We start from the raw sequence: 19403 nt of genomic DNA, 5'->3' as shown, positions 1-19403 counted from the left end.
CTTTGAGGTGTCCCGGTATATGGAAATAAGAGACAAGGCAGACTTCTTACATTTTCTACATCGAGACGCCTCCGATACACATCCTTCTTTACATACATCTGATGTTTGAATTTGAACTCTACATCTACCCTTCCATCCACAGACATAATGCGCTCCGCTCCACTCTTTAAGCCGTACTCTGATGCCCTGCAGTACTCTAGCCATGTGGGACGTCACCTCACGGGAACACAATGCAGAAAACACCAGGTAGAGAGAGAGAGACAGTAGAGCGAGGTAGGGAGAGGTTGGCTGCTCATCTACCACTTATTCTGGCACAACACACACACACTTATACAGACACACACACACACACTCACACACTCATGCAGTAAAGTTGCAGCACTGTGGTCAACCAGCTAACCTGACGGCTTGGTCCCCTCTGTATACGGGTGCTCTGAAATGTCCTGCAACTCTAAACAACGGCATTTACTGTCAACGTCAATATCCTAATTTGTGAATTTATAATTAACTACAAATTATATAAAACAGCCTACGAAGAATCAGACAAAGGGGGAAAAACACACTTCTAAAAATGGATAAATCAAGATCTGCGTCTAAGTTCAGTGCACTAATCTTCAATGGGTGTTGGTGAAATTCCTTCCTCCACAAGATGGAACGTAGGCGCTCACACTGTCGTGAATGTGTTATAAAGAGCACACGGAATTACCTTGCAAATATCCTAGATTTACTCGATTCATGACATCGCTCGCAGTGAGATTAGAAACATCCTCTACAAGCCAAAGGGGGGAAGATAGAAGAATCAGAGAGAGACAGAGAAGAACAAAGGAAGGGGGGAAACAAGAAAAAGATCAGGCAGGCAGCAAAATGCATTTGCAGTTTAAAAAAGAACTTTTTTTTTTTTTTAAAGGAGAGCGATGCAAAGCAGCCAGGAAATAGTGCGTGTGTGTGCACAGAATCACTTCCAAACGATTCATCTGACACATATTATGATCCTGCCGCAGTAATCCTCACTGACATTCAACGGTTCATAAGATGATCCAGAGCTTTTTGGGTTTCTTCCTGAAACGTAATGAAACATAATATTTCGCAAAGTGCACATCTGGAGCATGATTCTGCTTTTGTTTTGAAAGCGTGAAGCTGGGAGGAGAGAAGAACTGAAGAACAACAAAAAAAAAGGACAGAAGTGAGCAGAGAAGAGTGCAGGCAATTGCAGTCTGTGATCAAACGCAATGGAGACGAGGTTTTCGGTGCTCCTGCATCTCCATGCGTGACGTGCTCACATCCACACGTTGAGGTATGAGCGTGACTGTGAATGTGGTGTGCAATGTGTGATGGGCACATGGAGGAAGAGTTTGATGAGTGTGAAAGGGATGTGAGGCGATGAAGTCGATGTCAATGATGGTGTAGTGCGATATTAATCATTTGTACTATCCCACAGCACCACATCTTATTCGACAGGAAGATGACATGAAATGACTGGAGCACAGATTGGAGTTGTCTTCAAACACGGCCGCACTCACGGCTGAAATAATTGAATTGGTTGAGAGTTGGTGGAGCAAAGGAATGTCCTGAACTAGTACTTGTTTTATTGAATAAAAAGAATATTGATCTTAATGTACATGCTATATTCTATCCCTATATTATGTGTTAGACTCTCAATATTACATGTTTACCTTTTTGTGACGTAACTTATAACATATTCTATTCTAACTATTCTATAAGGTTTATCATTTTTACATGATGCATACTAAGACTTTTTAAGATGTTTTGATGAATCAAAACACATTTTTTCATGGCATACTATACTATGACTTTTTGTGACATTTTTTATGATATAAGCTGTGACGAACTATACTATGACATCTTTGATGGCATTCGATACTAGGATACTTCAGGACGTTCTTTTAATGAGATACCATAGTATAACTTTTCATGATATTTTTGATGGCATACGATAATATACATTTACAATCACTTTCTTTAGGACATACTAGATTATGATATTTTTGATGGCATACTATACTATGACTTTTATGATATTTGTTTTATGGCATACTTTGTTTTGGACCTTTTTAATGATATTCTTTATGGCACACTACACCAGTTTGTTTCCTAAATTATATTCCTAGTGGCATACTATACTACGACTTTTTTATGACAATTTTATGACATACTACAGTATGATTATTTATGACATACTATGACATTCTATGACATACTACAGTATGATTTTTTAAATTTTTGACAAAGTATACTAGGACATACTACCCTTTGACGTATTCATAATATGATATATAAACTGTAAAAACAAATCTGTTGCTTGACACGTCACATGACACGTCACACAAAGTTCTAAGCTTAAACCTGAGATATTTAGGCCCTACCCACTAAAGTTCAACACAACCAATTTCATTATTTCTGCCTCCGTCAGCTGTGGCCTTCAAGAAATGTTGACAGTACCGAGACTCCAATCTGCAAAATAACATCATTTGCATCGTTATCCATTTTCATGCACATAATGACTAATTATGCTGAAATTACTGTGATGAAAATGAATAACCACCAATACCTTTTTTAGTATGCCATACAGATATAAGTCACATGTTGTAAAGCACTGCATTGAGTTAACGTCTACATAAAGCAAAGACGACTCATCATCTCTCTAAACCCCGTGCCGTCAGCTGCTCCACTCACCGTATCCCACGGTGGGCAGGCCCAAGTGCTTCATGCGGTTCTTGACCAGCTCGGACAGTTCCTGTCGCTCGGAGCGCCGGTACAGGCTGAGTCTCTGCTGCGAGATGCGCTCTGCTCTGCTGGACGGTTTGGTGGTCTTCCTGCTCAGCCGCCTTGCCCACTGCATGCTCTTCTTTCTCAGCAGTGGGTGCTCCGATTGGTCACTGGTGGTGGAGTTTCTGTGGGCCTTCTTCTCCTTCCAGGACTCTCCACGCTCGCGATGCTCCTCGCCTTGCTGCATGTTTATGGACACCTGAGACTGGGAGAGCAGGGTGGCAGTGTTAATGCTGGATACTGTGTGTGAACAGGTTCGTGTTGGCTTCACTGTTTTGTTATTTTTTTGTTCAGTTTGTTTCAAAGAAATACCTGCGTGTATCACAATGAAAGCAAACTTTCATATTTCAGGCGCCTGTATTATCAAGATGTGACGGCAATGAGCTTTACATTTTGATAAGCCAGAAAAATGCCAGTGTTGAATTATTGATCGTTGTGTGCTGTCAGCAAAAAGAGGACATTTGAGGAAAATATAGTATAAATTATAAAGAAGCACATTCGGATCTTACCTGTGCGTAACTGTCCTTGCTCTGAAACAAGACAGACAAACAGACATCCAAACAAAAAGAATTGCAATGAAAGACGGAGGCATCCAAAGCAAACTAAATCATCCAAAGCCTCAAAAGTTTGCACATGAATTATTAAATATAGTGTATTTAAAATTGTATTATTCACGATTAAAATGGTGGAAATGAACACTATTATCGAGCAATGGTACATTTCTAGTTTGGATCTGACATTAGCCACTTACATAACCTGCTAAATATCATAAATGGCTGATTTCTTTTTTATTCGTCACACAAAAATGAGTGAAAGTTGTCGAATAACCTTTTGTTGGCAATGCCTCAAATGCATAATTTTCCTTTTTTAATTTCCTTCCCCTGGCATCAAACAAGTAGAAGAGAGAAATGCAAAAAGGAGGAAACAACGATGGATGAAAAGCAACACGAAAAAGCATTCAAAGCAGCAAGTTAGAACGATTGCAAAAACCAAAGAGAGGGTGGGAGAATGGAGGGAAAAATAGAATTTCAAAAAGAAAATAAAAGTAGAAAATTTGCAAATCATGGAAGGACATTTTAAAAAAAGAAAGAAAAGAAGGAATGAAGCAAACACAGAATGAGGGAATGAACAATGAAAAGAAGCTAAAGCCAAACCGGAAGCCAAACCCAAAGCGAGGTCTCCGATATCAAGCGTTTGGTAAAACTGAACTTGCTTCTGAGGTTGAGAACATGTGCGACTCCGTGCGGTAGATCCCTATGGGGATCTCGGCGCTGGAGGAACAAAGCTTCTGGAAGAGTCTGCCATAAGTTCTGATCCACAGATCCTCTTCTGTGATCTTCATCTGAGGACGGAGAATAAAGAGTCAAGTAGCCACAAGCACAAACTCACTCACTCAAACGCTTAGCAGTATGAACGACTCACAGCACACAGGTACCCAGAGCCGGGCGTGGTGTCCAGACCAAGAAGCAGCCTCGCAATAGCGATCATATAGTCCTTAACAAACGACTGAGAGAAGAACGGCAGAGAGAAGGACGGCGGTGAACGACTGTGAAAAAGCCCAGCCACCAACGCCTTGTTCAGAACTCAGGGTTAGACGTTTATGTATATATATACACTTTGTTATCCCACCTGGTAAAGCAGTGTATCCAACATGCTGATGCTGAACACCCTGCCCGCAGCAAACGGCAGCCGGAACATGAAGGCCAGGTTGGAGCCCTTATCACGCTCCGTCTGGAGAGAGAAACAGAGCAACCAGATATTCAAATCTCACCTTTTCCCGTTTGTTTACTGAACTATTGCTCTTTTGCTCCATCTGCAAAAGGACTTCAAGACACTCCTAAAGTAGCAAGTTGGTGAAAGTCTTCACAATTCCTTCCGTTTCTTTTACCATCAGTGCTGGAAGAACAGACGTAACGGCACATGAAAAAGCACTTGAAAATATACAGGGGGGGAGAGACAAATGGTGTGTTTACCACTGAAGACACAACACATACAAGAGCGATTTTTTGAGAGTTGAGGTTGAGAATGAATAATCGATTCCCTCGATCCTTTAAGACTCATTTGAAACATTACACTGCTCGAGATCATCTTCGTTTACGCAGCTTTGATCAGCCTTTTGAAAACATGGACGGACCACAGAGTTACTTTCAGGAAGAACAGAGAACCGAAGTCAAAGTCGTAACATGGTTCTTTCTCAACAGCTCACCTTCTCCAGTTTGGAGAGCGCGAGGGAGTAGCAGTCCTTGGCTCTGAACTGCATGAACCTCATGTTGGACGGATGTGTGAGCTCCGTGATGATGCTGAGACTGGGGAACAACCTGAGCGAGGGGGACAGTAAAGAGAGACGGATGTCAGGGAAGGGAATAAATGCTTCGTGCTGAGGGGGAGACCCCACGTGGCAGTGATGGATGCTTTTAATTTCGGTTGTTGAAGAAAAAAAAAAAGAAGCACTTTGTCTTTGAGATGAACCATTCTGGCAAACTCTGAAAACAAGCATTTGCTTTCCAGCATCTTTACGAGAACAGATGAGGGAGTTAATTAAGTGGAGTCTGATGCACAGTCGAGCCAACGCGAAGGTGTGGCTCAAACGCAAACAGCCGCATGGTACCAACTGTTTCCTGTATGTTTCTACACAATGACATGCTGCCCGTGTTACCTGAACATAGTCTGGACGTTGACGATGGTCTTGGCGTCTGCCATGTAGTCCTCCTCGGCGCTCATGGTGCTCTCCTTGTCCACAACCACCAAGTTGTCAGCGTAGATTATGCCACACTGAAGCAGGTTGTCCAAGCTGGTCCATTCACAAAACAACAGTGTTCACAACGGCATGTCATGTCAGGAAATAGTCCTGGATATTATAACAATGGTAATATCTGTAATGTTCAATGTATTTATATTTCTATCATTTATATCATTTTTGTGACATATTTTGTAACAAAGATAGTTTAACTACATCTGATAGTTTAAAGTCAGTCAGAACGCTGCAGCTCGAGTCCTCACTAAGACCAGGAGGGTGGATCACATCACTCCAGTTCTGAGGTCTTTGCACTGGCTTCCTGTCCAACAAAGAATTGACTTTAAAATCCTGCTGTTGGTTTACAAAGCACTGAATGGTTTCGGGCCAAAACACATCTCCGATCTGCTGCTACCTTATGAACCATCCCGACCCCTCAGGTCGTCTGGGACCGGTCTACTTTCTGTTCCCAGAGTCAGAACTAAACATGGAGAAGCAGCGTTCAGTTTTTCTGCTCCACATATCTGGAACAAAGTCCCAGAAAGCTGCAGGTCTGCTGAGACCCTCAGCTCATTTAAATCAAGATTGAAGACTTTTCTGTTTGCTGCTGCCTTTAATTGAACCACATTCAATTCATATATTAATCAATTTTCTGCATTTTACTACTGCATTTTATTTCTTACACAGTTTTTATTTTTTACTGTTTTTATTGTTTCAATGAATGTTCTTAATTGTTTTTAAATCTCCTTTTCTTTTGCCTTGTGTTTTGATGCTTTTAATGGTTTCATGTGAAGCACTTTGAATTACCTTGTTGTTGAAATGTGCTCTACAAATAAACTTGCCTTACATTCATTTTAAGACATACTAGAGTATGACACATTTTTATGGCATACTATACTATAAGTCTTTTCATCAAATTTCAACAGCATACTGTACGATTGACTTTTTAATGAAATACTATGCCGGGAGGTTTTTATGGCATGCTATACGATCACATTTAATCACATAAATTATGGCATTTATATGATTATATTTTGTCATTTATTTACACATACTATACTACGACTTATTTATGGTTATCTCTAAGTCATACTAAACTATGATTAATATCATAATTTTTCCACATTCCATGTGTGCAGACAGTTACAACATTGATGTTGCAGTCACTCCCTTTTTATATCGCTGATTGCTTTTGATTGGACAGCACAACAATGTTTCATAGCAACCAAATTACACATTACTGAAATCTTAATCAACTATGCTCGCTTAAGACTTAAAGGTCCAACCTGGGTTATTAAATCACAGGTCATAACTCGCTAATGTAAGTGGGAATAAGAATATGATTTATTCACGAGGCAGGTAGCTGTAATACAAATGGAAAAACGACTAAGGAGATGAACGTGATCACAAAATCAATGAATCAAGCGAGCAGGTTTTTATAGCTTTATAAATAATCCAAATACATACTTATCGATTGTGCCAGCCATGAAGTAAACCATTGGAAAGCAGCAAATGGCCTCTAAGAAGTGGTTGTCTGGCCTGCGGGAAACAGGAAACATCACGAATGAGCCTGCCAGACTAATTATCTCTGGAAAACTCCAGTGACACATTATGACACTGCTGCTGCAATTTCCTGAAATGAACTTGTTGATCAGGGAAGTGCAGAGGCTGGTTTAACTGGATTCATTTCGATGGCAAAAAAGAAAAGAAAAAGTTTTTTGTGGAAACGTTTTTTAAAATTCTTGAATTCTGCAAGAGGATTTAACTGGTTGCTATGAAAACCCCTGAGGTCGTCGCTCAGCTTTCTTGGCTCTCTGTCGGCATAGGTTATTGGTTTCGGCGACCGTAGAGATTTGGCCGAAGTCAATAAAACTCAAAGTGAGTTGGAGCAGAAAACACACGCCAGACACACAAATGTTTACACACCCTAACACACGGCTGGCTCGGCTTTCTTATGCAGGGACTTTCTCCATCTTGAAGGAACGCTAACCCACAGTTCCAACTGTGCTCAGCTGACTGCTTTTCGGTTGCTTTAAATTACAAACTCACGGAGCACCGGAAACATTTTTCAAAAATCGATTTCATGTGTCCACAAGCAAACGCAAAAAAAACACAAACACACAAACGGGCACATCCAGATCCATTTCCTCACATATTTTGAACTTTGATTCAGTTCTCTACGTAAAAAAAACGCTTTTTATTAACAATGTAAAAAACATTTTCCTATATCTTGAGGCTAAGTTATCCCATGTTCATCAAGCTAAAATAACTCACTCTACGGCAAACAATTCTGTCACTTTCATTATATGCTCATATTAAAAAAGCACTCTTTTTTTTATCTGTATCAAACTCTGACATACGGTAATTGAAATAAAGAACTAACTACAGATTTGTAATAAAAAGTTTGAATACAACGAAACCTTTATCAACATGAATGCACAGCTGTATCAGTCTACTGTCTATCTGCATACCATCTCATCGTTATGGTGTTAAACTGTACATAATTATCGGTGTAGGTAGTCCATGTGTTAGCGGCCTCGATACAAACGCATTACTCTCGAGTTTTTTGAAGTTATCATGAAAGCGTCTGTGGTTTTACGTCCCTGTAGGAGTAAGAACAAACAAATACGACTGTTAAAGGTCTTACTGGTTGTCCAGCAGCAGCACTATGGGGTTGAGCTCCTTCCTGGGCCGATAGTAAGCACGCAGAGGGACAACGAAATTGTAGAGACCGTTTCCCGCCGTCTCTGCGGACACGATTATCAGCTTATTCTTGAAGCCGTATGCTTTGGCATCCTCAAAGCTGCTGTGTGTGCAGCCCTGGACGGAGACAGACAATTCAACAGGAAGTCAGTCAGGTTTCACTTGTACTGTGCTTTTAGCAGATCTTTGACATAACACTTTGTATTTTTGTATAAAAGATTGTGAAAAAAAGGTTAATGCATTTTTGTTTTTGGTTTAATCCTGAACTGCTTGTGTCTGTTCCTGTGTGTGAACTTACCTTGTCGAGGCGAAGGCAGCAGAATGGAGCTTTCTGTGGCAAGAGGTGGCACAGAGTTGGAGAGCTGCCGATGTAGGGCGAGTTGGGAGGGTAGCCCTTCACAAAACTGATGGCAAAACAAACAAGAATTTACCAAACCTGAACATTGTAACAACGTAGCGTCAACGAACTGGAGCAATGAGAATCACCACCTCGTGGTTGTATGCCTCCGCCAACCAGTCAAACGTGGTTTATGAGGTGACCTTTACTTTTGAGTCCAAGTTGATGTTTGTGCCAGATGTAATGAAATACCCTCCAGGTGTTCCTGAGATATTGTGTTCATGAGAATGGGATGAATGGACGGACGACACACACATATAATGCCTTCGACCCCGGCTGTCACCATGACTGACATATAGTGCAACCATGTTGTCCATTATTCCTCCCATAGGCTCTGAAGGAACTGCGAAACACAACCTCACACAAACATAGTGCATCCCCGAATCCCTTTTCAAGACTTTCATCATTATTCCATCATGCTAAATATCACTGACTGCCAGCAAATAACATTTACATCTTTCCGTTTATTGTTAAAATCGGTTTTGTTCAAATGACTGATGATTGTCAGCCCGAAGGACTCATTCCTGCTCAACACAAACTACACGGCCAATTACAATGTTTTTGTCGTCCGTTTAGTTTTAATCGTGTCTCATTTTGTTTTCGCAACAATTGTGTTAGTTTGGTTCTGCGAGCGTCGATTTGTAAAATGCCAGATGCAATTACCCTAATCAGTTTCACGGTGCCCTCTAGTTTACCAATAAAAGAGATTGAGACTTTGTTAATGGATGCATAATACCGGATCACCACGTGATGGCACTGTGGCACCTTGAGCAGCTCGGTCCGTTTCCTGCAGACAATGCAGTTGCCTCCATCCCCTCAACTACTGCGTCTGACATTTGTTAAAGAATAAAAACGACTCAAGTGGTTAGGAGCTCAGAGGTTAGAACGTTATCTCCAGCTAATGAAACCAAATACAGGGAAGGAAACGAGAAGAACGAAACTGCTGAGATAAACCGATTACTCTGACTCGCTGAGTTGCTAGAATGGCGACTGATAGCGTTGAGAGGTGAAGATCTAAACAAGGACATACAGCATGAGCTTCACTCAAGAGGAACAGTGATGACCCTCCCTGTCATGACGTACACATTCATCACCGCCATGTCTGCACCATTACAGCATCATGACACACGGATTACATGCCGATTTCAAACCCATCAATCTCTCCTCCTACAACCACTGAGACATGAGGAAGAGGAGGACGACAGGTGACATCAATCAAGTCTATAGAGCACAGGACGCCGGCAATATGAGGACATTTCACTTATTTTACTGCCACATGACAATACAAAACCACAAAATCTCCTTTGGGTCAATAACATCACTCACTCTGACCCGACAGAACCCTCCTCGTCCGATTGGTTGGTCTCGTCCTCCGATTGGTCGCTGAGGAGGTCGCAGGGCAGAATGGTGGAGGAGTCAGCGATCTCTAGGACAGCCGCGATGCTCGGCCTGCGGCTCCCAGAGCCGTTCTCCGTCGGCAGGGTCAGCTTGCTGCTCTCCTCGGGAGGATCGGGGTTCTGGAGGTCTATGGCCACCGTGCCTGGAAACGACGTGAGGCTATTGCATGAGCAGAAAACTAGACGGCCATTTAGACATAGCATGTGCAGCACTTTTACTGTCACGTGTTGCTCAGACAACAACATATGTTTGCGCATTAATGTCTTGGTGAATCCAAAACCATTTTATCTCAGAAAACACTCCTCTGCTTTTTCATATTGTATATGTATTCGTAATACAGTCTATGTTTAGCTTATTCAGCATCTTTGCCACTCACGACCCGATCGCCTTCTTTAGCTCAGCTTTACCTTGAGGAGAAAATGTATTGCTTTCATCGACGTAATTGGACTCTCAAGTTACAACAAAAGACATGCAAACAGTATTGACATTGTATGTGTGTCAATACATATATCCCTAAAATACATCACACTGGCTTTATGATGTATGCACATATATCCGGCATATCAGATACATGATGATATATGCACAATACATATATCAAATACATGATATACTGCATGTACAATACATATATAATCTTCTTTGAGAAAATTTGATTTTAAATTTTTAAAAAGATCATGAAAATCACAAAAGAATTAAGAGGTGTTACGAACAATAAAATATCACTGTGTGCTGCACAGTGCATATCATCCTGTCAATTGTAAAGTTTGTACTCCTTAAATTGCAGGACGACTAAATATGTGTGGAAAAGTGATGCACAATGCGCAAACTTACCATATGCAGTGGCCTGATCAACTTTCACAGGTCGAAGAAAAAGCACAACACAATAATGTCAGCCAAGAAAGTAAAAAACGCATGTAAGAAAAAAGTCGTGCAGAACAGTCAGCGAAAGCGTACGGCATCACCAAGGCAGCCACCACTCAGAAGTGTGAGTAAGTAAGCATCAGCAACAAAGCATCAATTTCCTCTTTGTACATGAAAACCCTTTCAACCTGACGAATGTAAAACTGTCTGCAGACTGAACACACAGCATCTTCCATCTCCTTTTCAGCTGCGAGTCTCACCCATGCTGGCGATGATGCTGTGCACGGGCAGCCTGGAGGGGGCGTCGTAGAGGCCGGACACAGACAGGCCCTTGTTGTGCTTCTCCTCCTCTTTGAAGATGAAGGCAGAGTTCTCCTCCTTGGTGATGTTGATGTAGTAGCAGGTGTCTGCGGCAGCCATGATGTGGCGGGGGCCCGGGTTGAGGAGGATGCTCTTGTTGTCCTCCCTCTTCACTCCGATCAAACACACACCATACCTGGGCAGTAAAGGTGTGTGTGTGTGTGTGTGGGGGGGGGGGGGGGGGGGGTGTTCAAAATTGTTATTTTCTTGCTCCCAAAGACATTAGAAATGACTCTGATTAGGTCAAACATCATTGTAGTGTGTTGAGACGAAGCTAGTGGAAGTTTTACTAACTTCTTGTGGGCATGGAAGGAGGCGTAGGTGAAGCTCTTTCCATCATACTCCCCAAAAAACTTGCTGTCGCACAAGCGGATGTGGTAGACCTCGTTTCCAGAGCAGCGTCCATAAATCTTCTGCCACTGCTCCGGGGACATCTGCCCCTCCCTGAAACAGCATTATCATCATCGATACTTCAGTAACATGACGTGTCAGACTTCTACAATGTTGTTGCTAACATACAGCAGTCTTGTTTTTAAGAAAATAAACATATATGTCTAAATGAAATGTCAGACTATAATATATTGACTCAAAAGTCATTTCAATTCATAGAACAGGGCACCTTAAAATAATTCCGGACCTTATTTCCCCCTAGACTGATAAATCTATCGAACCATTCACGACCTTATATTCACAATCATGAAGAAAGAGAGAAATGGCTCTGAAGTTATTTCATTTAGGCAATTCATGTCCTTCATGACTTTTGATCAATGCGATGACATTTAAATTAACGACTGCCAAAAGGAAGTCTATTCCCAGTCCTGTCACCTTCACAGCCCCAAGTCAGGGCAAGTTATTCAAATTAAAATGGAAGAGCAGTGAAGATATAGTGGTCACCTTTCACAGAATAAAAAAACAAACAGCTAGATTTATTGCCAAGCAAGAACCAGCGTAATGTTTACTGACTTGATTTTGACAGAGCCTTTATGCTAAGCTAAGCTAATCATCGCAGCCCATCTAATGGACAGACATTTGAGTTGTTATCGATCGACGCATCTACCTCGAGGCAAGAATGTGAATAAGTGTATTTCCTCAGGGATCAAAATTCAAACGATTAGATTACTTCGACTGTCGGAGCACTTTCTTACATTTGATAACTTTGAAATTACCTCAAGTTGCAAAGCATGTACAGTATATTACTCTGAGAAAGTTGCAGGGCCGTAGCATGGATAGCACTGCAAATCCACAAATGCTAATGTTAATAGTTGATGTTGTAAAGTGGTAGCGTGTACTCACTGTCCTCTGGAGGTGTGAACCAGGAGTGTGACTAAGGTGGACGTGGCGGGACACACACAGTTCAGTGCCAACATGGCATACTTGAACTCCTCTTCACATACTACGTGATCTGATTGCAATGGATAAATTGCAATGATACAATATGTTAGACTGAGGTTGCACCAACAAGGATTTAACTTTAAATCATAAAATTAGGATTTAAACTAGACCGCTCTTTAAACATTAGTTTAGTTTGTTACTCTTAGCTTAAGGAAGTTTAACTTATAAAATGGCTACCTTGTTTAAATGGATTGAGTAAAATAATCGAGTAATCAATAAGTAGGCAGTCTTCACAGCACTTACCTGCAAACTTCACGTGGAATTTATTTTCTGGTTTGAGAATTTGGACGTAGAGAGGGCAATTTGGAGCAAAATCTTTTGCAGCCCAAGCCCTCAAAATAGTCTGATGATCCTGCGGCACAAGAAAAGGCTCCATTTCACTCAACCAGTAACTCATTTGTAAATGCAATCTGAATTTTATGGACCATAAAGTTTCACTCAATGGCAGGGCCACAAAATCACAACGTCGTATGAATATCTCAAACGTCCTCGGCTAAATTGTATTGGAGGGGAGTGTGAGGGGAGGAATCGCTCCATTTAAATGATTGTTATCGTGAGATAGTTTGTACTGGACTTTAAGACTCCTGTTGACCAGACTCACAGCAGCAGTTCGGTCGACCTCGTTCCTGCTGCTGAGGATGAAGCAGGCCTCAGCATCGTCCATCCTGAGCACAGATGGAGAGAAGAGACAGAAAGAAACAAAGACAGACGTTTGACGGGTTGATGACTGTGAGGAGGACATTCAGCCAAACGTAAAGTTCATGATTTACAGAGATCAATGCTTTGTAGAAAAGCCAGGCAGGGGTGAGCACTAATGTCCTGTGACCAAAGCGTAACAGCACGTGAGCAGATGATCAATGTAGATTGCGATCCCATTACACTGATGTGCGAGCAGAGGGCAGCCAAGTGAACGCGTAAGTACCCTGGACTCTGATTTTCCAGTGGAGGACTTAAACTTTACTGTAATTTAAAGATTCTTGTTCAGAAAGTAAAATTAATAAAACATAGATTTTGTGCTCGACTTAAAGTCAAACCTTTTAAACGACATTATATGCAGTTTGAATGACAGGACCTGGTTTCATACAGCCTGATAATCACATTGAGTTGCCATCACATACACTATTCGGTGCAGACAGTATATGCGGTTTCATAAAGAAAGGTGGAATCAGAGATGTAATAAACTCACTTGGCCCTCATCAAGTCCTGGTCCTTGAGGGCAGATCCTTGAAGGTAGATGACCCTCTGGGACCACAGAGGGATTTGGAGGATACGGCGAACCTGAATGTCTATCTCCGTCGGACACAGGATCACCACGTAGTAGTCCTGCAAAACAAGGTTTACCGATGCATTTACTTGAATCTTGCAATATTAGATCATGTACAGGCTTTTACAGCTAGCTGCATATCCTGCATTTATCCTCCAGCAATACACAAAATACTATGAATGGAATAAAGTTGGTGAATTTCAGCATAAATCTATGGTTATATTCATCCTGCTTATCACTTTACCATTCCTATGCTGCTGGCCAACAGCAGGCTTGATTTTTCATGTATGGTATTTATACCGACGACATACAACTGTTTTGTTTTGGTACCTGTAGTCTCGGATGAGCGTAGAACTCGTTGAGGAAATCCATCAGCAGGTCAATCTTCAGCGAGCTGACACACAACACCACATGTTTCTCCGTCTGTGCCCGGTGGCGGCTGTAGTTCCCTCCTAACTTCTGGCTCTCTATCCACAGGTACGCTAGTTCTTCAAACTGACAAAACGACAACAACGCCGACGTGATGTCAAATGCAACAAGACTTAAATTAATAATAGATGACAGATTGAGTCGCTTTCTGGACACGGACAACTGGAGTGAAAGTTTGCCAGGCAGCAGGAGTTCATTTGCATTGCTTCCCCAGCACATCTGGGGAATACTCAAAGATCAAAGGTCATCACTAGATGCAGAACATGACAAGAATTGCTAACGATGAGACGGCACCGAGTACAAGGTTTAATGAGGCGTGGAACCGCCGCAGTCACTACCTGCAGCGGGAGCACCACCAGCGCAACACAGATGAGAATGACCACCAGCAGCTTGGAGGGCCAGATCTGTGGCGTGACGTCCCCGTAGCCCACAGTGGAGAAGGTGACGATGCAGAAATAGAAGGAGTCAAACAGGTCCAGGTGCTTCCCGGCTCTCTCTAGATGCTGGATGCCACAAGCTCTGCAGAAAGATGAGGAAGTACACTTTATGATGCTGCATCCGACATGTCTCCTACAGGTAAAGATAATTCAAATATGTAAGCTTACTAGGGAAAGCTGTTTTAGCCCGGTGGACTGGATATAAAACTCAATTTGCCCGAGGTCAAAGGGCAGTAGAGTAAATACACCTGAGGCTCCACATCAGTGTATTGATTGCTCCGTCGGTTCCGCCTCCCAGCTTGTGCTAAGTACTTTGTGTTTTTTACATTGACGAGTTGGAGATTTAATGAATCGATCAATGGTGATTTCTGACTGGACAGACTGGTGTGGAGGAGGTGGGTGTAGGCCAAGGCACAAGAAGGTGCTTAAAGGTACAGTCTGTAGACAATTAGAGGGATATACTGGTAGAAATGGAGTATAATATTATAAGTTACGTTTTTTTAAGAGTATAATCACCTGAAAATATAAATATTTGTGTTTCGATTACCTTAGAATTAGCCGTTTGTAACTACATACGGAGTGGGTCCTGTTCACGCAGCTGGCCGTCATGTTTCTACAGTAGCCCAGATTGGACAAACCAAACTATGGCTCTCGGGTCATTCACGTTTTTGTGAAACTATGATGTACGGAAGAATAAGAACGGTCAGCTGTGTTTTTCTCTTAATTTATCACACTGCCCTGCCGTGTTTTCTTGTTGTTAGTTCTTGTGTTTCACTGCTGTTCATCACCATTTTGGAACGATCTACCTCGTCCACCACATACTACTGCAACTGTGGTGAAGATAATGTTTGCTGGGCCATGTGGTGCACTGTCCAGGAAACAGATTGAGGCGGAAATGCATGTCTGTGTTGAACAAGAACAGAGGTTCACTCACCCAGTGAAAACCAGACACATTAAGGTGCAGATGAGGATGCACACCTGGTTGAACATGGCAGAGTGGGTCCTCTGGATGGCACGATGGAAGTCATTCTGGACATGGGAAAAGAGATTAGTAGATAGCTGGGTTTTTATTACCATATCCATACCAATGACTGATAAGTAAGATACATTGCCAACTATAAGATGTGTAAGTTCTCAAGTCAAACAATGCTCGAAAAAAACGCAGTTACTGTCTTTATATTTATTAACTTTGCCTTGATGATGGATATGAATTATTAACAAACAAACCCATACATCATTACACACAATCTATAACCAACTCCACTGTCCTTTGTCGTCATACTACATTGTGTTTTCTCCGACTCCCGTCTTGAAATGTAGCAGCTCACGACTCATTTCCCGTTGCACCTTGTGAGCATGTTCTGCCTGCCACCGCCTCCCTTCATCGCCTCTCCAAACTGTCCCTGTTTTCTCTCCACGTGCTGGTCCGCTTGGCCTCGGATTCTACCATCTGCCCAACTACCGCCTTGGCATGAGGCTCTTACTCTGTCATGGTCTCATCTGAATCACAGTGGATATCATGTAATTGCTTTGAATTCCATGTACCAGCACCTACTGTACGGTAAATCCTGGACAGTATTGATACGACAACAGCAGAATCCTGTGAACCCGGCTTTTTTATCCTTTATCTGTTTGTATGCTGCATTGCAGTGTTTTGTATTGCCTGCATTTGCTGTTGGTTCTGCATGTGCTGTAGCCCCCAAAAAACTACAATTTATCATTTTCTTGTTCCGTACAGGCCTACAGTACATTAAGTATTTGCACGCTTTGCAGTTGCATCATTAATCCCCCCAGCAACGGCTGCTGGTGGCATAATGAAAATCAACTGAACGAGTGAGAGTCAAAAGTAGCTGCCTGTGAAACCATTCACAAAAGATACATACCTTGAAAAAACAATGCTGTAATATAGATGTGTGTCTGTTACATTTTAAACCAGAATAATTCATACAATTTCTTCGGAAATTGTGAAAAAAATGTCCGAGCGCCTCTTATCTTTTCTCTAAACAAGAGTCGGCTCAGTTACCCTGATCTAATGGTTGGTGTTTGCGTTTAAATTAGCCAGCAACCTAATTTATCAAAGCAACCAGCGTTAACAGCAACCATTGCCAACAATGTTACACAAACTAGTAGCAAATAACACTTGCCTCAGAAAGATGCATTGGCTGGTGCCCAGTGTCAGCTCAATTGAATTCTCTTCGGATTGCTAAATTGTATGAACCCAGTCCGCCTTTATTGCCTTATTGCATTACCCATGAGCTAAGGGCCTCCAATATGGCTGTGACAGGATGGATAATGTACCTTCAAAGCCCTCAGTGGTAAAACAACAAACAAGCACAAACATGAGTTCCGTGTGCTCTTTTTTTTTATGCATTACAGCTGTTGAAAATACTTACGATCATGTTCTCCAGGACACCTTTGGCAAGCCAGCAGTTGAGAAACACCGGGACGAAAATGTTTCTCAATGGATGCCAGAAGATCTTAAGGAAGAGAGGAAAGAAAGACGGAAGAGAGAAAGGGTGAGTAACATCAGTGACATCGTTATTCGTCAACATAGCTGAAAGGAAATCGTTATTCTCGATACAGGGAAGAAAATAAATTGACCCTTAGATGAGGTACACAGTAATTGGACATTAACATTCGATTATCGTATTGCTCAGAGCAATGGCCTTGAGTGTTAATACATTTTTTAATGGACCATATTGACTGCTCAGTTCATTAAATGAATTACTCACTGTGATTATAAATGGCACTGAATTGATCATCTCCAATATGAAGGTTATCTGGAAGATCTGCTCCCAAATGTTCCCCTGGAAAGCAAATTGATGGGAAGTGATTCAATGAATTCAATAAGCGACAGCGCAGATTGTTTCAGAGAGAAGATAATGAGCCGAGACATGAAATGTCAGCCGAGACATGAAACCAATACCGTAAAACAGGCAAGAGGACAATGCTTTTGAATGTTATTTATTTGTTGGTTTATTTGAACGGGACAGTGCACATTAATAAAAACATTTCTGCAAATGTGCCAGTTAGCCAAAAGGCTATTTTTCATCTGTCGTCCCAATAATGAGTTGTAAGTCCGTGTTACTCTAATAACACCATTAAAAATGCTTCGTTCTTTGGTACAAACAATTTCTGTATTGATCCGAGTTCCTCAAAGCTGGAACGGAGAGGTTGGTAATTATAGTTGGGTCGGGAAACAACACTCCTCATTGACCTGGTTTTGTTCTTCAGGCGTTCAATGCACAATGCAAGTGCATGTTTGTGGAGCATGTTAATGACGCTTTGCCACTGTGCAGTGTGTATATACAGAAACAGAATTATTATACTATTCTTTGTCATTCAATCTCTCGCCATCACAAACGCTTTCTTCTAGATCTTAATGACTTTTTGAAGAGTTTACTTTGTAAGTTACTGTATGTTGAATTCTCTGCTCTTGCTTTCAGACATGCGTTCTGTAAATTAAGATTATTAGTGCCCTTGAACTATTACATGCTGAATTATGTATTTATTAATAAGGCCTTGAATGAAGGAAAGCTAAGCTAAGAAAAGGAAAACACTTTGTGGACACTGGCAAGATGTAGGCCAGTTCATAAAGTATTTACACACAGGGACAGTATGGTGGCAACTAAGCACAGTCAGTGTGTGGGTCTGAATACTAATCACATATTGAGCAGCAGAGTTTACAAGGTTCAGTTTAGTGGGGGCCGTCGTCGATAATGCTTCTAAAAAGCTTAGTGGAGAAAATGAAAGTGTGTGACATCAAATCATTTTTGCAGTCGCTGAAAAAAGGAGATTTGTTCCTTCTTAAATATACGTAGAGTGAGTCCCTAAACAGTCCTCTGACAAAAGGGAAAAAAGGACATGGCAAGACATAAAAAGGATAAAAGAAACTGCAAATAATAAAACCCAGACAAAACTACAGTGGATCACCACAGGGGGAGGAAGCTGAAACCTACAGAACAACCATTGGAGAGGAACAAAGTGCACCTTTAGAGGACTCGCATAGATGAAACAAAAACAGCACTTCCAGCCCTGTGACCTGGTTTATCTAACTTGTAACTGTGCGTGATGTCTGAGTCTAAATTTAGGGGCTAAAGTCTTCGAGCCCCGTGTCTCCGATAGGTGCATGGGCACTTGGACTGGACACTGAAAGCTGTCGGCTCACGAGGGAGTAGAAACGAGGTGTGCTGGACTTTTAATCAGACAGCTGTAAGACATCGGCTCGGATTAAAGAGGGAAACTGTGCACCAGTTGCTTACCTTGTAGCTGAGATATGTGATGAGCACGGTCTCCAAGAAACTGATTAAGGCCACTGTCACCTGGAGCAGAGGAGAGAGGGAGACCAGTGAAGCCAGCAACAGCAAACGCATCTCTTCTGCTCTGCTTGTATCTAATAAATGGCTGCTCATGTCTCTGGGTTGCTTGAAGATTTAGTTCAAACAGTGGAATTTGATTCACGTCCACTTTCATTCGGAGTGTTATTCGCCTCACCTGTATCGCCCATACAGACTCCCGTCTGTCAACGCAGAAAATCAACGACCTGTCAAAAAGCATATGAAAGTTTTCTTCGGTGCACCGCCATGTAATTGCAACATCAACAATGTACGCGCTTCAGTTTATAATTAAATGCCATGA

At 41.8% G+C, this 19403-nt stretch overlaps 1 protein-coding gene across 1 annotated transcript in view; it reads right to left on the bottom strand.

The window, feature by feature from the left end:
- kcnt1b (potassium sodium-activated channel subfamily T member 1b) overlaps nt 1–19403 on the bottom strand; it is a 72865-nt gene that overhangs the window by 5402 nt on the left and 48060 nt on the right. Inside the window, exons 9-32 of the mRNA XM_079270734.1 lie at nt 19260–19308; nt 19028–19087; nt 17498–17572; nt 17159–17242; nt 15700–15794; nt 14667–14880; nt 14230–14394; nt 13822–13958; nt 13237–13300; nt 12879–12987; nt 12537–12645; nt 11538–11687; nt 11144–11379; nt 9948–10161; nt 8523–8628; nt 8169–8341; nt 6989–7060; nt 5444–5578; nt 4994–5105; nt 4417–4518; nt 4210–4293; nt 3997–4129; nt 2695–3027; nt 707–769 (exon numbers count right to left, since the gene is read on the bottom strand). Of these exons, the coding sequence (XP_079126860.1) occupies nt 707–769; nt 2695–3027; nt 3997–4129; nt 4210–4293; nt 4417–4518; nt 4994–5105; nt 5444–5578; nt 6989–7060; nt 8169–8341; nt 8523–8628; nt 9948–10161; nt 11144–11379; nt 11538–11687; nt 12537–12645; nt 12879–12987; nt 13237–13300; nt 13822–13958; nt 14230–14394; nt 14667–14880; nt 15700–15794; nt 17159–17242; nt 17498–17572; nt 19028–19087; nt 19260–19308 (3074 nt within the window). The remainder of the gene's footprint in view (nt 1–706; nt 770–2694; nt 3028–3996; nt 4130–4209; nt 4294–4416; nt 4519–4993; nt 5106–5443; nt 5579–6988; nt 7061–8168; nt 8342–8522; nt 8629–9947; nt 10162–11143; nt 11380–11537; nt 11688–12536; nt 12646–12878; nt 12988–13236; nt 13301–13821; nt 13959–14229; nt 14395–14666; nt 14881–15699; nt 15795–17158; nt 17243–17497; nt 17573–19027; nt 19088–19259; nt 19309–19403) is intronic.

The sequence above is a fragment of the Melanostigma gelatinosum genome, assembly GCF_949748355.1.
Source record: "Melanostigma gelatinosum genome assembly, chromosome: 6".
Taxonomy (NCBI): domain Eukaryota; kingdom Metazoa; phylum Chordata; class Actinopteri; order Perciformes; family Zoarcidae; genus Melanostigma; species Melanostigma gelatinosum.
This window is presented reverse-complemented; position numbering and strand designations above follow the sequence as displayed.